Here is a 15,364-nt window from a genome sequence, read left to right on the forward strand (position 1 = left end):
CCGTTGAGTGGTGCCGGATCTCCCAGTAGTAGACCTGGATCAGTGCAATAATAACTTGTAGAAAATCATAAAACGGCAAACTGATCCTTATCGCAAGGCAATGAAGAAGTAAACAAAAGAATAAAACAAAATATATATATTTTAACAAATTTGCCCAATATTTCGGTTTGAAAGACAAACCTTATGTGTGGTGATCTGCCTATATAAACACAGGCTACCAACACATGTACAACCTCCAATGCATCCAAAGTATGAAAAATGGTCATTTCCTAAATAACTGATACATTACCACACCCAAAAACAAAGGAAATGTTAAACCAAGGATAAAGTAATATTGAACCCCAACATCTGCATTTGGACCTCTCCCACTGAATAACTTATCCAGTTTTGGCTCTCTAAAGGCAAGTTGCATAACAAAAAAAGGCTACAACTGGACTACCCCTAACACAACATTCACTCGCACTTTCAAATTTCCACTGCTTTCTCAGCAGAAATCCTTTATATTTACTGAAGTGCATACCAGACAGAGACAAGTCTTAAGCCTGTATAACAAGCAATTCCACTCGACTGCTCTCACTCCAACTTTTGCGCAATAACTCGAGCAGTAATGCTTGTATGCAAGCTGGCACAAGTAGCAGGAAGAACACCATCCCCACAGGCAGCTGAGAAGATTGAGCAAGGCAACATGTGCAGCTTGATAACTAGACAGTATTTTGCTCTTTATTTTTATTGATTTCATATTTGTTGATGTTCTATGAAAATGTTGGGTCTTACTGTAAGAAGCTATATATACATAATGCTATCGAATCCAGAGACAGAACAACCTCAAAAGAAAGACATAAAGATATAAGTTTTTAAACATTTTGCAAGTGCCAAAGAGTGGTTTTCTTGGGGAACTCTGTCATTTTATTGTTCTCAGTGGAACACTTTTTTCTGTTACAAATATTTAAGGCCACAGTCTGTATGCAGAATCACATTAACTACCAACTATGTCTAACAGAATTTTAAAACACATGCTTCAGGCCTGATATTCTCTGACAAAACGGACACATGGTATAGCCCTAAAAAGGCCTCTTTCCTTTGCCTTCTAACTGGTTTCATTCACATGAGTAAGCTCTATACTTTGTAAACCAGGCATCTGGAGCAGAAACAACATTCTGGAATAATTCTGGAATGATTTGCTGTTCTAGCATCCCATTTTTGCACGCAGATTCTAGTCTTCAGTGGTGGACATTTCAAAATCACCATTTTGCTTTGAGTCCTTGTGCTCCTCCACAGCTGTCTGTGGAAGAATTGAACAAAATTTAATAAGAAAAGTTCAGAAGTTGCCGTTATGATTTACCATTTATATCAAAGCAAATTCCTATGTTAACATGTATAGTAGAAAACATTAACTTGGGCAATGCCTGACCTCAAATGTTGCCAGCATATGCTCACACAAGGCAGTAAGCTCAGATAGCCCTCTTCTTAGGACATCTACAGCAGGAGGACCTAAAGAGAGTAAAACGTTATTGCCACCATGCACTGAAAAAGGGAAATTTAGTAAACAGTTTTAGAATAATAAATTTTTAAAAAGCAATGAAACTCTAAAATTTGATATTTTGTATTTCATAAGGGCATGAAATACCGTAAAATTCTGAAAATAAGCCCCTCCATGTATAAGCCCCTCCAAATTTAAGCTTCCCAAACTGGTAATGCAAAAAACCCTCCGTTAAATCTCCCCTCCAAATATAAGCTTCCCGGGGGCTTGTACTTGGAAAATTGCCTCAAATACAAAGTAAAACAAAGCAAAAACAGTAAATTTACTTCCAACTATAAGGCTAGCCCAATCGATTTTGAAATGCAAATTTCCCTCTGTGGATAAGCCCCTCCAAATATAAGCCCCTCCAAAAATAAGCCCCTCAAGAAGGGCCTTTGAAAAATATAAGCCCCAGGGCTTATTTTCGGAATTTTATGGTATCTGTAGATAATAAAGGCACTTTCTCTGTGGTCTTATACATATCTGTCCTTCATGTCTGAAAATCTGAAAGAAATCACCATTACTAGGGAAAATGCTTCAGACTTAAAGACATGTAAGTCTATGAATCATAAATTGATGTTATTATCATGATTATGATATTAATCTTGTGTTAATTTACCATTTGTTTGTATGCGGAGATTGATTTTATTCTCAGATGGATGTGGCACACTGTATCCACAGAACACAACATCAGGACTGCAATGTAACAAAAGGCATAATATTATTTTATAAATTTTATTGGGAAATGATTTTTTGTTCATATGCTCATTGATATTTTATAAGAGAAATTGGGGTCACTGACATTCTTTTGAGTTTTATGCATTTAAAACTAAAACCACAGCTGTGCTGGACAGGTTAGGCAGCAGCCACCTAAAAATAGGTGGATACGCAGATATGTGGACACAAAGTCAAGTATCCGCACATCCACTTGGAAATACAGCAACCTCATTCCCAGGGTTCTATAACCATCCCTATGGAGCGAGAGAGACAGGTAGGAGAGAGAATCTGGGATCAAGGTAGGGAAATACACTTGTATAATGGTATAGCATGCAAAACACTATCACATCTATTTGTCATCCTTATAGCCACTAATGGTAGAAGAGTGTATTAAAATAAAAACTGCCTATCAACATAATCAGCTCTTTAAGGGTTACAGCTCACTAGTAGCTGGGTATTCTGTAGTTATTCTAATAGTTGGTATCTGGTGACTTCCCATTTGGCTGTACCCCTTTATGTCTAGGAGCCACTGTACTAATCAAACTGTTGTGGGGGGAGGGTGGGGGAGAGGGTGAGCTATCTGTTCACCTTTCAAAAAAATATCATAAGGGACAGGCTTAAAACTCATGTACGGCAACCTGAGGCTATAAGTTGAAAGCTAAAAAAATATGTAATGGGCCTTCCTATTTAATTCCTCCTCCTCATACTTTTTCATGATGATGTATCTTAGAGAGTTTCCAAGAGTGTGATCTTCTTCATGCAGAACAAACGTGGCACAGGTTTCATCGTCAGGGTCCCCTGTTGGCATCTACAGCAAAAAGAATCGAACCTTAGCCACAAATTCTAGATAATCTCTTAATCTCTATTCCCAAAGGGCCCCACATACCACTTCCAACCGTCGATTTATTTCTTGCTCGACTCCTGCCTCGCCGGCTGCCATTCTGGATTGAGCAGGATTGAGCAACATGATAATATTGGTCAGCGGTTGTTTGGAATGACGTCATTTTCAGTGACCCTCAATGGCGTAGAGCAGCGAAGCTTGAACTTGTTCAAAGGACGAAAAAAAATTCTTTTTATTGTTTGCCGAAACGAAAGGTATAGTGTTTATTTACTGGAAATTATCCTCAGGTATCCTATTCTTTTTTCAGCTAGCGTCAGTATCACTTTTTCTTCCTGATATCTGATGATGAATAGATCTGCTTTAACGCGTACTGTGCAGCCAGTGCTCAGATGTTTTGTTTAGTTTCTTTTTCTGTTTTGCCAACAGAATTCTTTAGAAAATGTGCAAAGGTATAAACTATTACAAGATAACAACCTCGCTGTGTAACTTGGCTTAATTTTGTGGGACATATTCCTGATTCAGTGAAAAGCTGTCTTGTAAATTCAGTCGACTATTTCTAACACGGACGCCCCTGTAAAACGGACACCCAGAGTTGGTCCTTGTCTTTCTTGTTTCTGGTGCCAAAGGTGTCTGTCTTAGAGAGAGTTGGATGTATTTATAAATTTATATTATTAATATTTTGAATCATTATTTAAGCTTGATATTATCAACGTTGTTATTCTATGGTTGGTCCTGCAAGTGGGCAACGTGAAATGAATCTTGTGTTCTGATTGGCTGCTGGCCTAAGCAGGCAAGGCATGCCTCTCTTTCCCACTTTGGTCCCACTAGAAAAAACTGTTCTCTTGGCAATAAATCTTTTACATACCAAGCAAGATTACTGGATATTGTGTTTGGTCTTTTTTTCTTTTGCTTTTTTATTGACCTTGTGTTTGTCTTGGTCCATACAAACCCCTGCAAGCAACCTCTCGGGGGCGCTCTGGCAACAGGGTGAGAAAAGGCACGACAGCTTGCAACTACATCTCTGGAATTTGAATTCCTCCTCTAATTTCCCTGTGGCTCCTTGTCGACTGAGCTGTCAGATTTCCGCCAATCAGCAGGAAGCAGAAACAAGTGCGAATTCTGGTTAGATAGTAACGTGCTTAACGATTTTTTACCGTTGTACAACTATAATATCTACCTGAAAGACAGGTCTGGAAGGAGTGGTGGTGGTGTTTTGCTGGCTGTCAAATCTCACCTCACATGTTTTTGTAGGTGTGATCTTGAGTCTGATGTGAAAATGCTTGCTTGTAAACAAACATTGAAAAACACATGCCAAGGTTAATGACGTCATTACCAATGTCATCTCTGCCAATCAGCATTTTGCATCAACTTTTTTGATGCGGATATTCAAATTCTGGAGACGTAGTTGCAAGCTCTCCTTCCTTTTCCTGCTCCACCAACAGAGTGCCCCGGAGAGCTTGTTCGCGGGCTAGACCTTACGTTTGGTCAGTAACAAACTACTGATTGGTAATATGATTTTGACAAGAGACAACTGCAAAATTCCAGTAATGTACTAGTATCCCTTTCCCCTATTGTCCCCATTTTCAAGGACAGTGTTGAATTACACAAGTTCTGTGGGTAAAAAGTACAGAAAAAGCTCACCATTATGTTATTACTTTACTTCAGAAACCATGCCGATCCTATACAGTGTTGTAGCAAGAGGAACAACAGTCCTAGCTAAATTTGCCTCATGTGCTGGTAACTTTGCAGAGGTTACTGAACAAATTTTGAGTAGAATTCCACCAGAGAATTCCAAACTCACCTACACACAGGGCAGGTAAGAATGAGATTATTAACAATGGTAATTATTGGAAGCAGCTGAGTGTGATGTGAAATATAATGCATATTGAAGAGAGTACCTTGGATATGTATAGGAAAAGCACTATATAAATGGGGACAACTATTAAAATTAGTAGTGGTAGTGGTAGTGTAGCGGCAGTGGCGGCAGAAGCAGCAGCAGTAGCAGTAGCAGTAGTAGTAGTAGTGGTAGTAGTAGCGGTAGTAGCAGTAGCAGTAGTAGCAGCAGTAGCAGCAGCCAGGGTTGTCATTAAGAGCCGGGGGCCGGGGATTTTCCCCGGCTACTAAGAGAGTGGCCCCCGGCTACTTTTATTGGAAAATAGAAGAAAAATAGAACCAAAAGAAATCCCTAGCCGTTTGATTCACCGCCTGCTTGTTGTATTTACCCGGCAACTTGAAATCTTTTGCTTCTTGGGCGACTAGAAAATCTACATTTTTTCACAGAAATGATATGCAGGGCACCCTGAATTTTATAGGCTCAGACCACTGGGCTCTGTTCAATTTTTCTCAGAGCAGAGCCTTGCTCACCTGCCGACTGAAAACTTTGTTCTCTCACATGCGGACCAATAATGCTTGCTCCTCGTGAAAATATTGGATCTATTTCAGTATTAATATAAAGACATTGTTATCATGGTTTCCCAGAAATCTCAGTTTTAGAAGGGAAAGCTCTGCAACTGAGACTTTAGGAACTCTTCAAAACATCTTTAAGGATCCTCCTGTACTCTCAGGGTAAAAATCGCATGCCTTTTTTTTCTAAAAAAGTTGGTAGGCTATTGCATGTGTTTTTGATACATCCAGACTCTTTAGAAGGTCGTTAAGATTACTTACTTGTTTATTTGAATAAGAAACCTCTGTGCAAATAAAAGGAATTGTTTGGCCATTTGAGAAGTGATGTAAATGGCAATAATATATTGCTAGAGGTGTCTAGCGGTAACTTCAAAACAGGTTACAGTGTGATTTACATGTCAATCATGACATTGTTATGGTTACTAACCCTGATACTTGTAAACTTTCTTGCAGTTATTTGTTCCATTACATATCAGAGGACAGAATTATATACTTATGCATTACAGATAATGTAAGATATTAACTAACCTTTATTCCTACCTGTTTTAATATATTTGTGTCTAAGACAGTAATACTTACTTGGATTTGAAGTTAAGAATGAGTTTTTGTTGTAAAATAATAATATTATTATTATTTATATCTTGACTAGATCAAGATACAATGTAATAGTTGATGAGGACATTATCACTGATTAGTTGATCTACTTATGTATTTATTAAGTAGAATGAATTATTGAAAATGTATTTATCCATTTATCAGAAACTCTTGTAGTCACTAATGTTTTTCCTCACTGTATATTTGCCATTTCGTACAGTCACAAGCTCTATAAAAGCACACCAGTCACTGATCGCTTTTGTTTTAAATATTATTTCGCAACCACATAAGACTTTTGTCTCATGTTTCTTTTCTGACAAGGATTTTGAAAGATCAAAAGCATTTTTGTACCTGACAGAGATTAAAAAGCGGTAAGTCACCATATCTTTTTACACTGTAAATAATGACCTTGTTTTATCTGAGGTTTATTTTTTCATTAATGCTGATGTCTACTGTAATAATCTGCATTTTTGTGACATTTTTAACAGTTTTCAAACTACATATCATGGACGAGCTCAGACAGCTTTGCCGTATGCTATGAACAGTGAATTTTCAAGAGTTTTGTCAGGGGAAATGGTGAGTTGTTCTTGCATATTGTTAGTACACTTGGTGGTATGTGGACCATAATAGCATATCGGTAGAATTTTTTGAAATAGCATTTTTGTGTTGATGGTGATGATGCTGATAATGTTAACTGCTGTTTTTCGCAGAGGCGGTTCTCAGACACTGGAGCAAGTGCCGATAATTTGACAAAGGTGCAGGGAGAGTTAGATGAACTCAGAGGAATAATGGTGAAAAACATTGGTAAGAACTTAATGAACTCAGGCAGAGGAAATAAGAGTAAATATGAAATCTGGGAAGAGTTTGCACAAAGTAAAATTTCTAGGTTAACTTGGGGCGAAACTATTAGAATTCAAGTCTTCTCTTAAATTGACTTCCGCTAAGAATTGAGAATGGAGAACTTGTAAATGGATACTAGGGGTAAAAGGGTTTAAACAAGTGCATGTACAACTTACTCTCACCTTGTGGAAACCCCACTTTAACAGACACCCTGATCATATGGACAGAAGCTTAATCCCAGCCAGTGATAAATTACAGTTGTTTGAATAGGCATGTTGATGGTAGTAGCGCTTTTAAAGGGTAAATCTGATTGCCATTTTAATCAACAGATACAATTGCACAAAGAGGAGAACGTTTAGAACTGCTAATTGACAAGGCAGAGGACCTCAATACCTCAGTGAGTTTCCTATTTTTTGCTGTATTGGTTACATAAAAAAATCTCAAATTCTCTTTTATTAAGTGCTGAAATTAAAGCTCAGTTATTTTGTCATTCCTACATCTTTGATCACTTTTGCATAAAAATCTTGAAGAACATACCATAGGATTCCAGCCACAGACTGAAAAGTTAGAACTACACAGTACTACAAAACAAATAGCACCACGTGAAAGTACTACTGAAGAGGATTCGTTTGAATGGTCACACCGTTAGAATTTGTCCACCAACTCAACATTTGAAAGACTCTTGCCCTTGCCTTGTGATAATTAATTTTCAAATACATTTTATCTCTCAGTCTCTCACATTCAAGAAATCCAGCAAAGGCCTGGCCAGAGCAATGTGGTGGAAAAATGTGAAAATCACCATTATACTCGTCATTGTTATCATTGTAAGTGTACAATAGAGAGAGTAAACCCTATGTCACTCCCGGGCGGAACAGGGGAGGGGGTTCGGGTCGGGGGCGGGGTTTGCCGTGTCACTCTTGATCATGCCCCAGTTGTTCAAAGGCTGGATAGCGCTATCCCCTGGATAAATATCTATCCAGTGGATAGTGCAATTATTAGTTTCCCCAATACTTATCCATTGGATAGTGATTTATCGGGTGGATAGCGCTATCCAATGTTTGAACAGCCAGTCCCTGATGAAAACAGAACAAAACAAAAAGAAGGAAAATTTTTCACAGTGTGTGCACCAACTTTACTCCCACTGTGGGTCCTCCTGTACTGGTCCCCCTCTCTCTCACTCTGGAGAAAGGTGGGAGAGGACTCTGGGAACGAGGTTGTGTGTGTACATCCCCTAGGCAAATTTCATGGCATATTTGTGTAGTGACAGCAAAGAAATATATCATAAAGTGTGATGTTCATGCAGAGTTCTTGTTTTGCTTGTTCTCATTGTTATCGCCAACAGAGCAATCCTTTCATTTTTCAGCTAGTCTGCGAGCAGTCTCTTATTGTTCTTCAGAGTCACAGTAGATTGAGAGTGTGCGTGAGGGGCAAGCGCCTAATCCACAAGGAACAACGCACTCACTGTACATGGCTCTGAAGAAAGAAGGACAACAACTCGCTTCTTATTTGCAGTGGGGATCTACTGTCTTAATTTTATATTTCTTTATTGCTTATTGTAATCAAAAAGCATAACTGATGTTTTTTATTTTTCAGGTGGTTCTTTACTTTATCATATCAGCAGCTTGCGGTGGCTTAGACTGGGGAGGTTGTGTACACAAAGATAAAAAAAATTAAAATTGGCCTGTTTATAATGAAGGATGACAATCTGAAGGAATGATCAATAGTGTTAAGACTGGTGTTTAAATTCACATTTTCCAAAAAAAAACTTTAATACTGTAAAAAGGAAAGTTTGGTTAAGGGTATAGAAAAGGCAGTCCTGTAGTCTGTCCGTACTTAGCTAGGCTTGTTAAATCATATTATTATGGCAGCACAAATGTCTGGATTATTATTATTATTATTATTATTATTATTATTATTATTATTATTATTATTATTATCATTATTATTATTATTATTATTATTATTATTGTAGAATGAATGCATTTCTTTTATAGTTTAGTAAGTAGAAAATTGACAGATCACGTTCAGATTTGATTTTACGTTGCTTCAAAAACCACTTTCAGCTATCTTCTATCAGGATTTTAACTTCCTGTTTACCTGGATTACTTCATCCAAGTCCATGACACTCTGTAGATTTTGTTAGTTGGGGTGCATTTCGCTCAGAGATAGGATAGAATGTGCAAAATTCATATTCAGAGATGTTTATCCTAAAAGCAAACTCTCAGCTCAGGAATTACAGAAAAAATTGAAGATGCTTTAGATTAGAGGAGAAACCCTTTTTTCTAGCTTGCTGTATAATTACATCTTTGTTGCCTTATCCTCTAGTTTAGTGATCGTGATAATATTTTTCCTATGTTGTATCAATTTATGTTAGTTTTAAAAAATCCTTGAAATATAGATTTGGTGCTCCCAGTAGCCTGCGAAAACATCCGTTTCTCCTCGCTCTAATATTTTCCTTTTAAAATTACATGTATTAACTCATTATTGGGTCATCAACATACCGTATTTCCTCGAATAATAGCCGTCCTTCTAGTAATAGCCGTCCCTCGAATAATCGCCACCCATTGATGGAAATATTTAAAATAATCGCTTCCCTCAAATAAGCGCCCCTCCCTCGCCCCTTTCGCCATCTTCTCTTCCTGTTATCCCCTTCCTGTCAAGTTGAAGTGCAATGAGATTCAGCAAAACTGATCAGTGACGATTCAAGCTCTGAAAAGTAATTAAGAATTAAAATTTGGAATACTTAAAAAGCCCATGTTTAGTTTATTTGATGTGATTATCTTTTGATTGAATGGGAAAATAAAACAAACTATTTAGGGCACGACTTCCGGCACTGTTCCAGACTGTTCCAGTGAAGAATATTTGAAATAATTGCCTTCCCTCGAATAATCGCCCTCGGCTATTATTCGAGGAAATACGGTATTCTCTTTTAAAACAGCTTAGAGAAGGGAATTTCTTCGACCAATCTAGAGAGACCAGCTAGGAAAAACAACTCTTTATTTAGCAATATTCTCTAAGTGTTTTTTTTTCTTTCTTGAATTTTACAGTGGCATTGTTACTGCTACTATTTTTAAGAACGTCGCGTAATCAAGAGTTCTTTATAGATGGGAAAAAACTTTTTATCCTATGAAGTCTTAAAAAGTTTTTTCCTATAGGTTGTGGTCGATATCAGAAGTAAATAACTTCTACGGCTGTTATTTGTAAAAATATAGTGAACAAATACGGTGTTATAATGAAGCTAATATAAACAAAGGGATTAGGCCAAGAAACCAGGAAAAAACTTATTTTTTCTCCAATCAACGTCTAAAACCTACGCAAAAAAATATGTGTGTTCACTTTTTAGTAATTACTCTAATAGCAAGGCCACTAGATCTCGTGAAAAAAACAACCATGAATATTCAAGAGGCATGAGTCAGCCTTGTTACTTAAGGTTCGTATTTGCATTTTCTGTAACGTGTCTTTTGATGTTATATTTTAAGTTGGCTCAGAATTTTTTCCGGGTCGCGGATGAGTTTCTTAACGATGACCTCCAATTTTGACGCCAGATCTAATCGCTTTTCCGGATTTTTAATCCTCGAAAGCAGGTCTACGTCACGAACAAAGTAATGCTTAAGTTGTCCTCGTCTCAAACGAGCAATCAAACTTGAAAAAAACTTGACTACGTTAATTCCCAGGTTTTCCTTGTTAATGGCTCGTGGATTCTGAGAACGCAAGTCAAGGAATAATGTTTTCAAATAATACGACGTCAGAGGTTTTAAATGGTCTTTGTTGCCCTCAAAAATCGCCTTTGCAATTCTAAAGTATTGTTTTTCGCAGCCATCACCAGCCTTGCTCAAGAGTGTCTTCTCTGCTTCCGAAAAAGAAATCCGCCAGAACTTTTGCGACTTTGCAGCTTCGCTCTGCTCTGCAGGACACGGTTTTGCCACGAGATGAAACCTGGGATCTATGAGCTTAATTTGCTCCACTTCTTCCTGTTTTGGCCAAGTCCTCTTTGTAGCGAAGACTCCCCAGCGTTTTGCACAACTCGGCCAGCCTGAGATCTCCAAGCTTAACACAAGATCCACATCAATTTTACGGTCTATAGTAAATGTTACGGCTGGACCCTTGGGCTCTTTCAGATTGGAGATACGTTGTTTTTGCTTTTTTTCCATCGCTGCCACGCTTTCTAGTACTAAAGAAAAGAAACGCCTTACAACTTTCCTAGGCGATAGATATTTTCCATCACTCGTGAGAAATTCTCCCCATAGACTTCTTCCCTCTTCCACCCATGTCTTCAATTCAACACTTGCGTAACCTGATGTGTCACGTGGTCTTGATGGACACTTCACATCAAAAAACCGTTCGATACGATGAGCATCAAACACAACCATAACATCAAATTCACACGGACGACAAACTTTCAGTCGCTCGTAGTAGCTACCTGTGACAGGAAGCACAAATTTGTCTTAGTTTAGCGGAGAACAAGAGGGAAGCATATTCACATAACTATCGCCTGGGCTAGAAATGGTACTCTAGGTCTATGAGAGTAAACCTAGTGGATTCTCACATCGCGAAGCCAACCGTCGACATGTTTCAAATCTTTAATATTAATCTGACTGAGCTGGGGGAACCTTTTTATGACCGAACCCCCGCGTTTAAGATCTTTTATGATTACATCAGTGTTACCTGTATTGAGTACTCTTAGAGCAAACTTGGCGTCTCTCTCGCGTACCGCAGCTAAAATCTTCTGAATGAAATTGTTTACAGTTTCCGAATTCTCCATTATATCTTTTTGAGATAAAGAGACCTTTTCTTTAAAAAATTTTGAAAATGGTTCGTTGGGGACTTGCATTGTGTGTAGGTTGTTTGTCAGATCCAAAGACCTAAAAACAGAGAAAACACAACAAAACAACTCCCGTTATTCTAAAAAATCTTAGCATAACTAAAGGGGCGAAAGTGGTAAAGAGAAAGTCGAAGTAAACGAGTGATGATAATTATCTATAGAAGGAGAGGGTAAAATCTATTGCAAGGTAAGAAAAAAATTCTTCAAGGATCTCTTCTGTTTTTAGTAACCCATGACCAGGTTTCTTATTGGGGAAAAAGCACCAACAACAGGAAGAAAGAGGCGAACCGACCGAGCACAGACTGAATATTCGCCTTTTCAGTTTTCCACCAAGAGTCTGGTACCAGGCCCGCCTTTATAGAAGTTTTTCCTTCTACCTAAACACAAATAATTCATGACATCAGGCAGTAACTAAAATATGACCCCAAGTTTCCAAAAAACAGGCCACCTCTAACCACTCTTAAATACCCTCCCCCCCCCCCCCCTCACCCCATTTTTTTTCTTCCCCCTTGTCCATATAAGTATCAAACGGGCACTAAAATTGTTAGCTCAAAGGAATCGCATAAATTAATCTGACCAAGGAAACGTATGTAGTACCTTCCCTCTTGCCATTACGTTCCTTACAACTAAGTTAGACATACCTAAAGAGTTAACTGAATGATTTCATATTCTTACCTCTTGGCGGAGTACTGGCGAACATGACTCTTGGTAGCCGGATGGCTTGGTTTAAAAGCTGGAACTGAAACCGGTGCAGCCTGTTTCCCTGGGATTTGATTCCCAACACCCTCTCTTGCACGAATGTATTCTTTCGGGGCTTGAAACCCCGGCCGGCCTGTAGGTCGTCTCCTCGAAGCAGCTGCTGCCCCTGTTTCTTTTATCACAGGTTTTGGGTCACCGGCAATTGGAGGACGACGTCGTCTTTCAGGACTTTTTTGCTTTGAGCAGGTCTGAGGTAATTTTTGAGGTCCATTTCTGTCCATAAAGAAAGCAGTAGTATAGGTACCATATCAGTTTAAAACATACCGTCTATTATATTTTCTGGCACTATTTTCGTACACATGCAATTGTATAAAAATCGTCCGAAATTTTTACAAGTCATATAAGCGGTCGCCTAGCCTGAGATCATGCCCTCTCCCTATTATCCCTTTAAGTTTCTCAAGCCAAAGAAACAAACAAGCACAAAAAAAAACGCCTGATCTCAGGTTAAGAAACAAAGAAGCAAAAAAAAAAAACGCCTGATCTCAGGTTAGCGGTCGCCTAACTAACTAACCGTTTGATACACGAGCATAGAGTGGCCCGGGGGATTCCCCGCCTCGCCCCCTAAGGCGGTTATTTTAAGACCAAAACCGCGACAAAAATAATTTCAAGGGCGATTCTCTCCCTGATAAATTCTAATGATAAAAACAGCTTTGAACGGGATAGAAGAGGTAAACCCGCCTGGAAAAAAAAGACAGTTACAACAGAAAGTATCCGTGCAAGGGATTCTCTTTCTCCTTGTCAGTACTATTAAAAAGAAAAGACGACCATTTTATTTGGTGCACTGGCATGGTTCTTCGATTTTTATCAACATGCATGAAGACCGTTAAGTGGTCATCAGGACGACACAAAATAATAATAACTCGATGAGTCTTTCTTCAATGGCTTAGCTTTACCTCTTTGCGGAGCACCGACCAACGTGTCTCTCACTAACCGGATTCCTTGGTTTAGGAACTGCAGAAGCCGGTACGGTTTTTCCAGGTTTTAGATTTCGTCCACGAATACGGTCGTCTTGCTTTACTTCTAACCCGAGACAGTGCGGAGGTCTTCCACTTGAAGCGGTGATTCTCTTTGGTTTAATGTCTGCTTCTGCTTTAACTAAATGACATCTCGGTTTTTCCTTTGAGCATCCTGCCTCCTCATGAGTAGAAATTCCTTGGTGGAGAGTTTCTGTCCCTTTTATTTTCTTTACTGCTTCAACTTTTCTGATCGCCGCTGATTTGTCAACGTGGATTTGGGGCCTTCTTCGATGAACTTTACAACTGACAACTTTAACTTTAAATTTCAAGCTCTTGTTAGCTGGATCAACTAATCTTGTGGTCAAATAACACTTAGACATTTGTCATACTAGACTACGAGCTTGTGTAGAAACTTATATCACCATCCATGGCCCTCTTCTCAAATTTACATGAATGTTACGCAAAAACGGGAATGACCCTAAAAGCAATGTGCCTTTTACCGGAAGTGATATTCAAATCTCAAGGTACCCTCCTTTACAGCGCACATCAAACTGCAAGCGAACAACGAAAAGACAATAAAACTTATGAATTTATGTTATCTATATACAGCTTTAGGTACAGGCTCCTGTTTTGGTGTGGCGTTATACTTCTAAGTATATATCTAGCATACTGTAAGGCAGAGCGGAAGTACAAAACGATATTCTAAGAATTCCCATACTTACTTCCGGAAAATGAACTAAATAGTAATTACAGCTGTAAACAGCCAAGTTTTAACTTTTAAAACTTCCCCTGCTAATTCTTTTGAGAACGATATTTTCCAATTCGTTGGTACATAAAAAAAACCTGCAAATTCAGTTACTGGGCGGTAACAAATTTTCTACAACAGAACTCAACTCAAGAGAGAATGTTCAGTGAAGTGTTTCAGAATTTTAAAAGCTTTCTCAGTCACTTTCAGCCGCAAGAAAGCTGATACATTGTGTATACATTGTGCAAAATATAGATAACAAGTAAACTGAAGCAAATCGGAAAAGTATTTCATGAGGTACTAGAATATTGGCATCTAGCACATGGTGTCAGTCAGTACCGTCTGACACGTTCCGTACTTTGAGAGGCATGGGTTTCAGCGGTTCTGCATTTTATTTAATTTTTGTGATTTCTTTTCGCTTGTTTATTTGTAGAGTGCCGATGAAAACAGCTGGAAATTTAGCAAAGATCAAGTACTAGAAAATTCAACAGGTTTCAGAATACTTTCTTTTCAGTTCTAACCGAATCAGATTTGATTAAGATTGATGATATGAATGATGATATGTATGTAAAGAAACTGAAATGATGGCGATTCCGTTGGTTTACCTACCTGTCTGAAAACTTTGAAGCAACTGCGTAGTAAATCTCGATCTTTCTTTCGTTCAACTATTAAAGGAAAACTTTCAGGTCATCAAGGCGCGGCTGGATGTAAAGGCTATTTTTTTAAATTGATTCATAAGTTGATATTAAACAATGAACAAGTGACGAATCGAATGCGTGGGCGCCAGTAGTATAGAAACGGAAACAACAAGGAAATTCAGATCCGTATAGTACATTTTTCTATCGTTTTTCTGTCGTATTTGAAATGTGTCCCAGGGAGTAAGTGGAGTGAGAAATGGCTTTTTCTGGTTACGTTCACTCGTTATCATGTATTGCTCCTTCCCCCAAAGCGAAACCATTTTTTCTGGCAGGTTCAGCCTCCATCCTCCCCTCCCCTAAAACAAAATAGGGAAGAGAGATTTTTTTGTGTGGGGAGGGGGAGGCCGTACACAGGATACCTTCCTGAATCAAAGATGGGGAATTCGAATGTACCATGTGCTTGCTCGCTGGCCATATAACGTCTGCATTTCGTTGGAGAAAAGGGGAAGGTATTCGTAGGCGAGGGGGAA

General features: G+C 38.6%; 3 protein-coding genes across 3 annotated transcripts; 1 reads left to right on the plus strand and 2 right to left on the minus strand.

The window, feature by feature from the left end:
- Window positions 1–743: 743 nt before the first annotated feature.
- LOC140948129 (DNA-directed RNA polymerases I and III subunit RPAC2-like) lies at window positions 744–3,202 on the minus strand. The gene is made up of 5 exons (XM_073397354.1): window positions 3,123–3,202; window positions 2,944–3,044; window positions 2,139–2,215; window positions 1,412–1,491; window positions 744–1,282 (listed from the first exon to the last, which is right to left on the minus strand). The coding sequence occupies exons 1-5, from the start codon at window positions 3,174–3,176 to the stop codon at window positions 1,214–1,216; spliced, it is 381 nt and encodes a 126-aa protein (XP_073253455.1). The 5' UTR covers window positions 3,177–3,202; the 3' UTR covers window positions 744–1,213.
- Window positions 3,203–3,235: 33 nt separating this feature from the next.
- Window positions 3,236–10,183, plus strand: LOC140947899 (vesicle-associated membrane protein 7-like). Its single transcript, XM_073397116.1, has 9 exons — window positions 3,236–3,331; window positions 4,743–4,893; window positions 5,934–5,991; window positions 6,396–6,445; window positions 6,563–6,650; window positions 6,785–6,878; window positions 7,244–7,311; window positions 7,646–7,738; window positions 8,508–10,183. The coding sequence occupies exons 2-9, from the start codon at window positions 4,748–4,750 to the stop codon at window positions 8,586–8,588; spliced, it is 678 nt and encodes a 225-aa protein (XP_073253217.1). The 5' UTR covers window positions 3,236–3,331; window positions 4,743–4,747; the 3' UTR covers window positions 8,589–10,183.
- Window positions 10,184–10,247: 64 nt separating this feature from the next.
- Window positions 10,248–11,772, minus strand: LOC140947898 (cyclic GMP-AMP synthase-like receptor). Its single transcript, XM_073397115.1, has 2 exons — window positions 11,580–11,772; window positions 10,248–11,334 (listed from the first exon to the last, which is right to left on the minus strand). Exons 1-2 carry the CDS (start codon window positions 11,743–11,745, stop codon window positions 10,382–10,384), a joined length of 1,119 nt encoding a protein of 372 aa, XP_073253216.1. The 5' UTR covers window positions 11,746–11,772; the 3' UTR covers window positions 10,248–10,381.
- Window positions 11,773–15,364: the final 3,592 nt, after the last annotated feature.

Source organism: Porites lutea, chromosome 9, assembly GCF_958299795.1.
Source record: "Porites lutea chromosome 9, jaPorLute2.1, whole genome shotgun sequence".
Classification (NCBI taxonomy): Eukaryota; Metazoa; Cnidaria; class Anthozoa; order Scleractinia; family Poritidae; genus Porites; species Porites lutea.

Excerpts from the sequence above, each read along its gene's own strand:
- LOC140948129 (XM_073397354.1), bottom strand. The coding sequence starts at position 3,176 with ATGGCAGCCGGCGAGGCAGGAGTCGAGCAAGAAATAAATCGACGGTTG. Across the intron at positions 3,045-3,122 it reads TAAATCGACGGTTGGAAGTG|ATGCCAACAGGGGACCCTGA; the intron begins GTATGTGGGGCC and ends TTTTTGCTGTAG. Across the intron at positions 1,283-1,411 it reads ATATGCTGGCAACATTTGAG|ACAGCTGTGGAGGAGCACAA; the intron begins GTCAGGCATTGC and ends ATTCTTCCACAG.
- LOC140947899 (XM_073397116.1), top strand. The coding sequence starts at position 4,748 with ATGCCGATCCTATACAGTGTTGTAGCAAGAGGAACAACAGTCCTAGCT. Across the intron at positions 4,894-5,933 it reads CTCACCTACACACAGGGCAG|TTATTTGTTCCATTACATAT; the intron begins GTAAGAATGAGA and ends ACTTTCTTGCAG. Across the intron at positions 6,446-6,562 it reads CTGACAGAGATTAAAAAGCG|TTTTCAAACTACATATCATG; the intron begins GTAAGTCACCAT and ends CATTTTTAACAG.
- LOC140947898 (XM_073397115.1), bottom strand. The coding sequence starts at position 11,745 with ATGCAAGTCCCCAACGAACCATTTTCAAAATTTTTTAAAGAAAAGGTC. Across the intron at positions 11,335-11,579 it reads TCTAAGAGTACTCAATACAG|GTAGCTACTACGAGCGACTG; the intron begins GTAACACTGATG and ends TTCCTGTCACAG.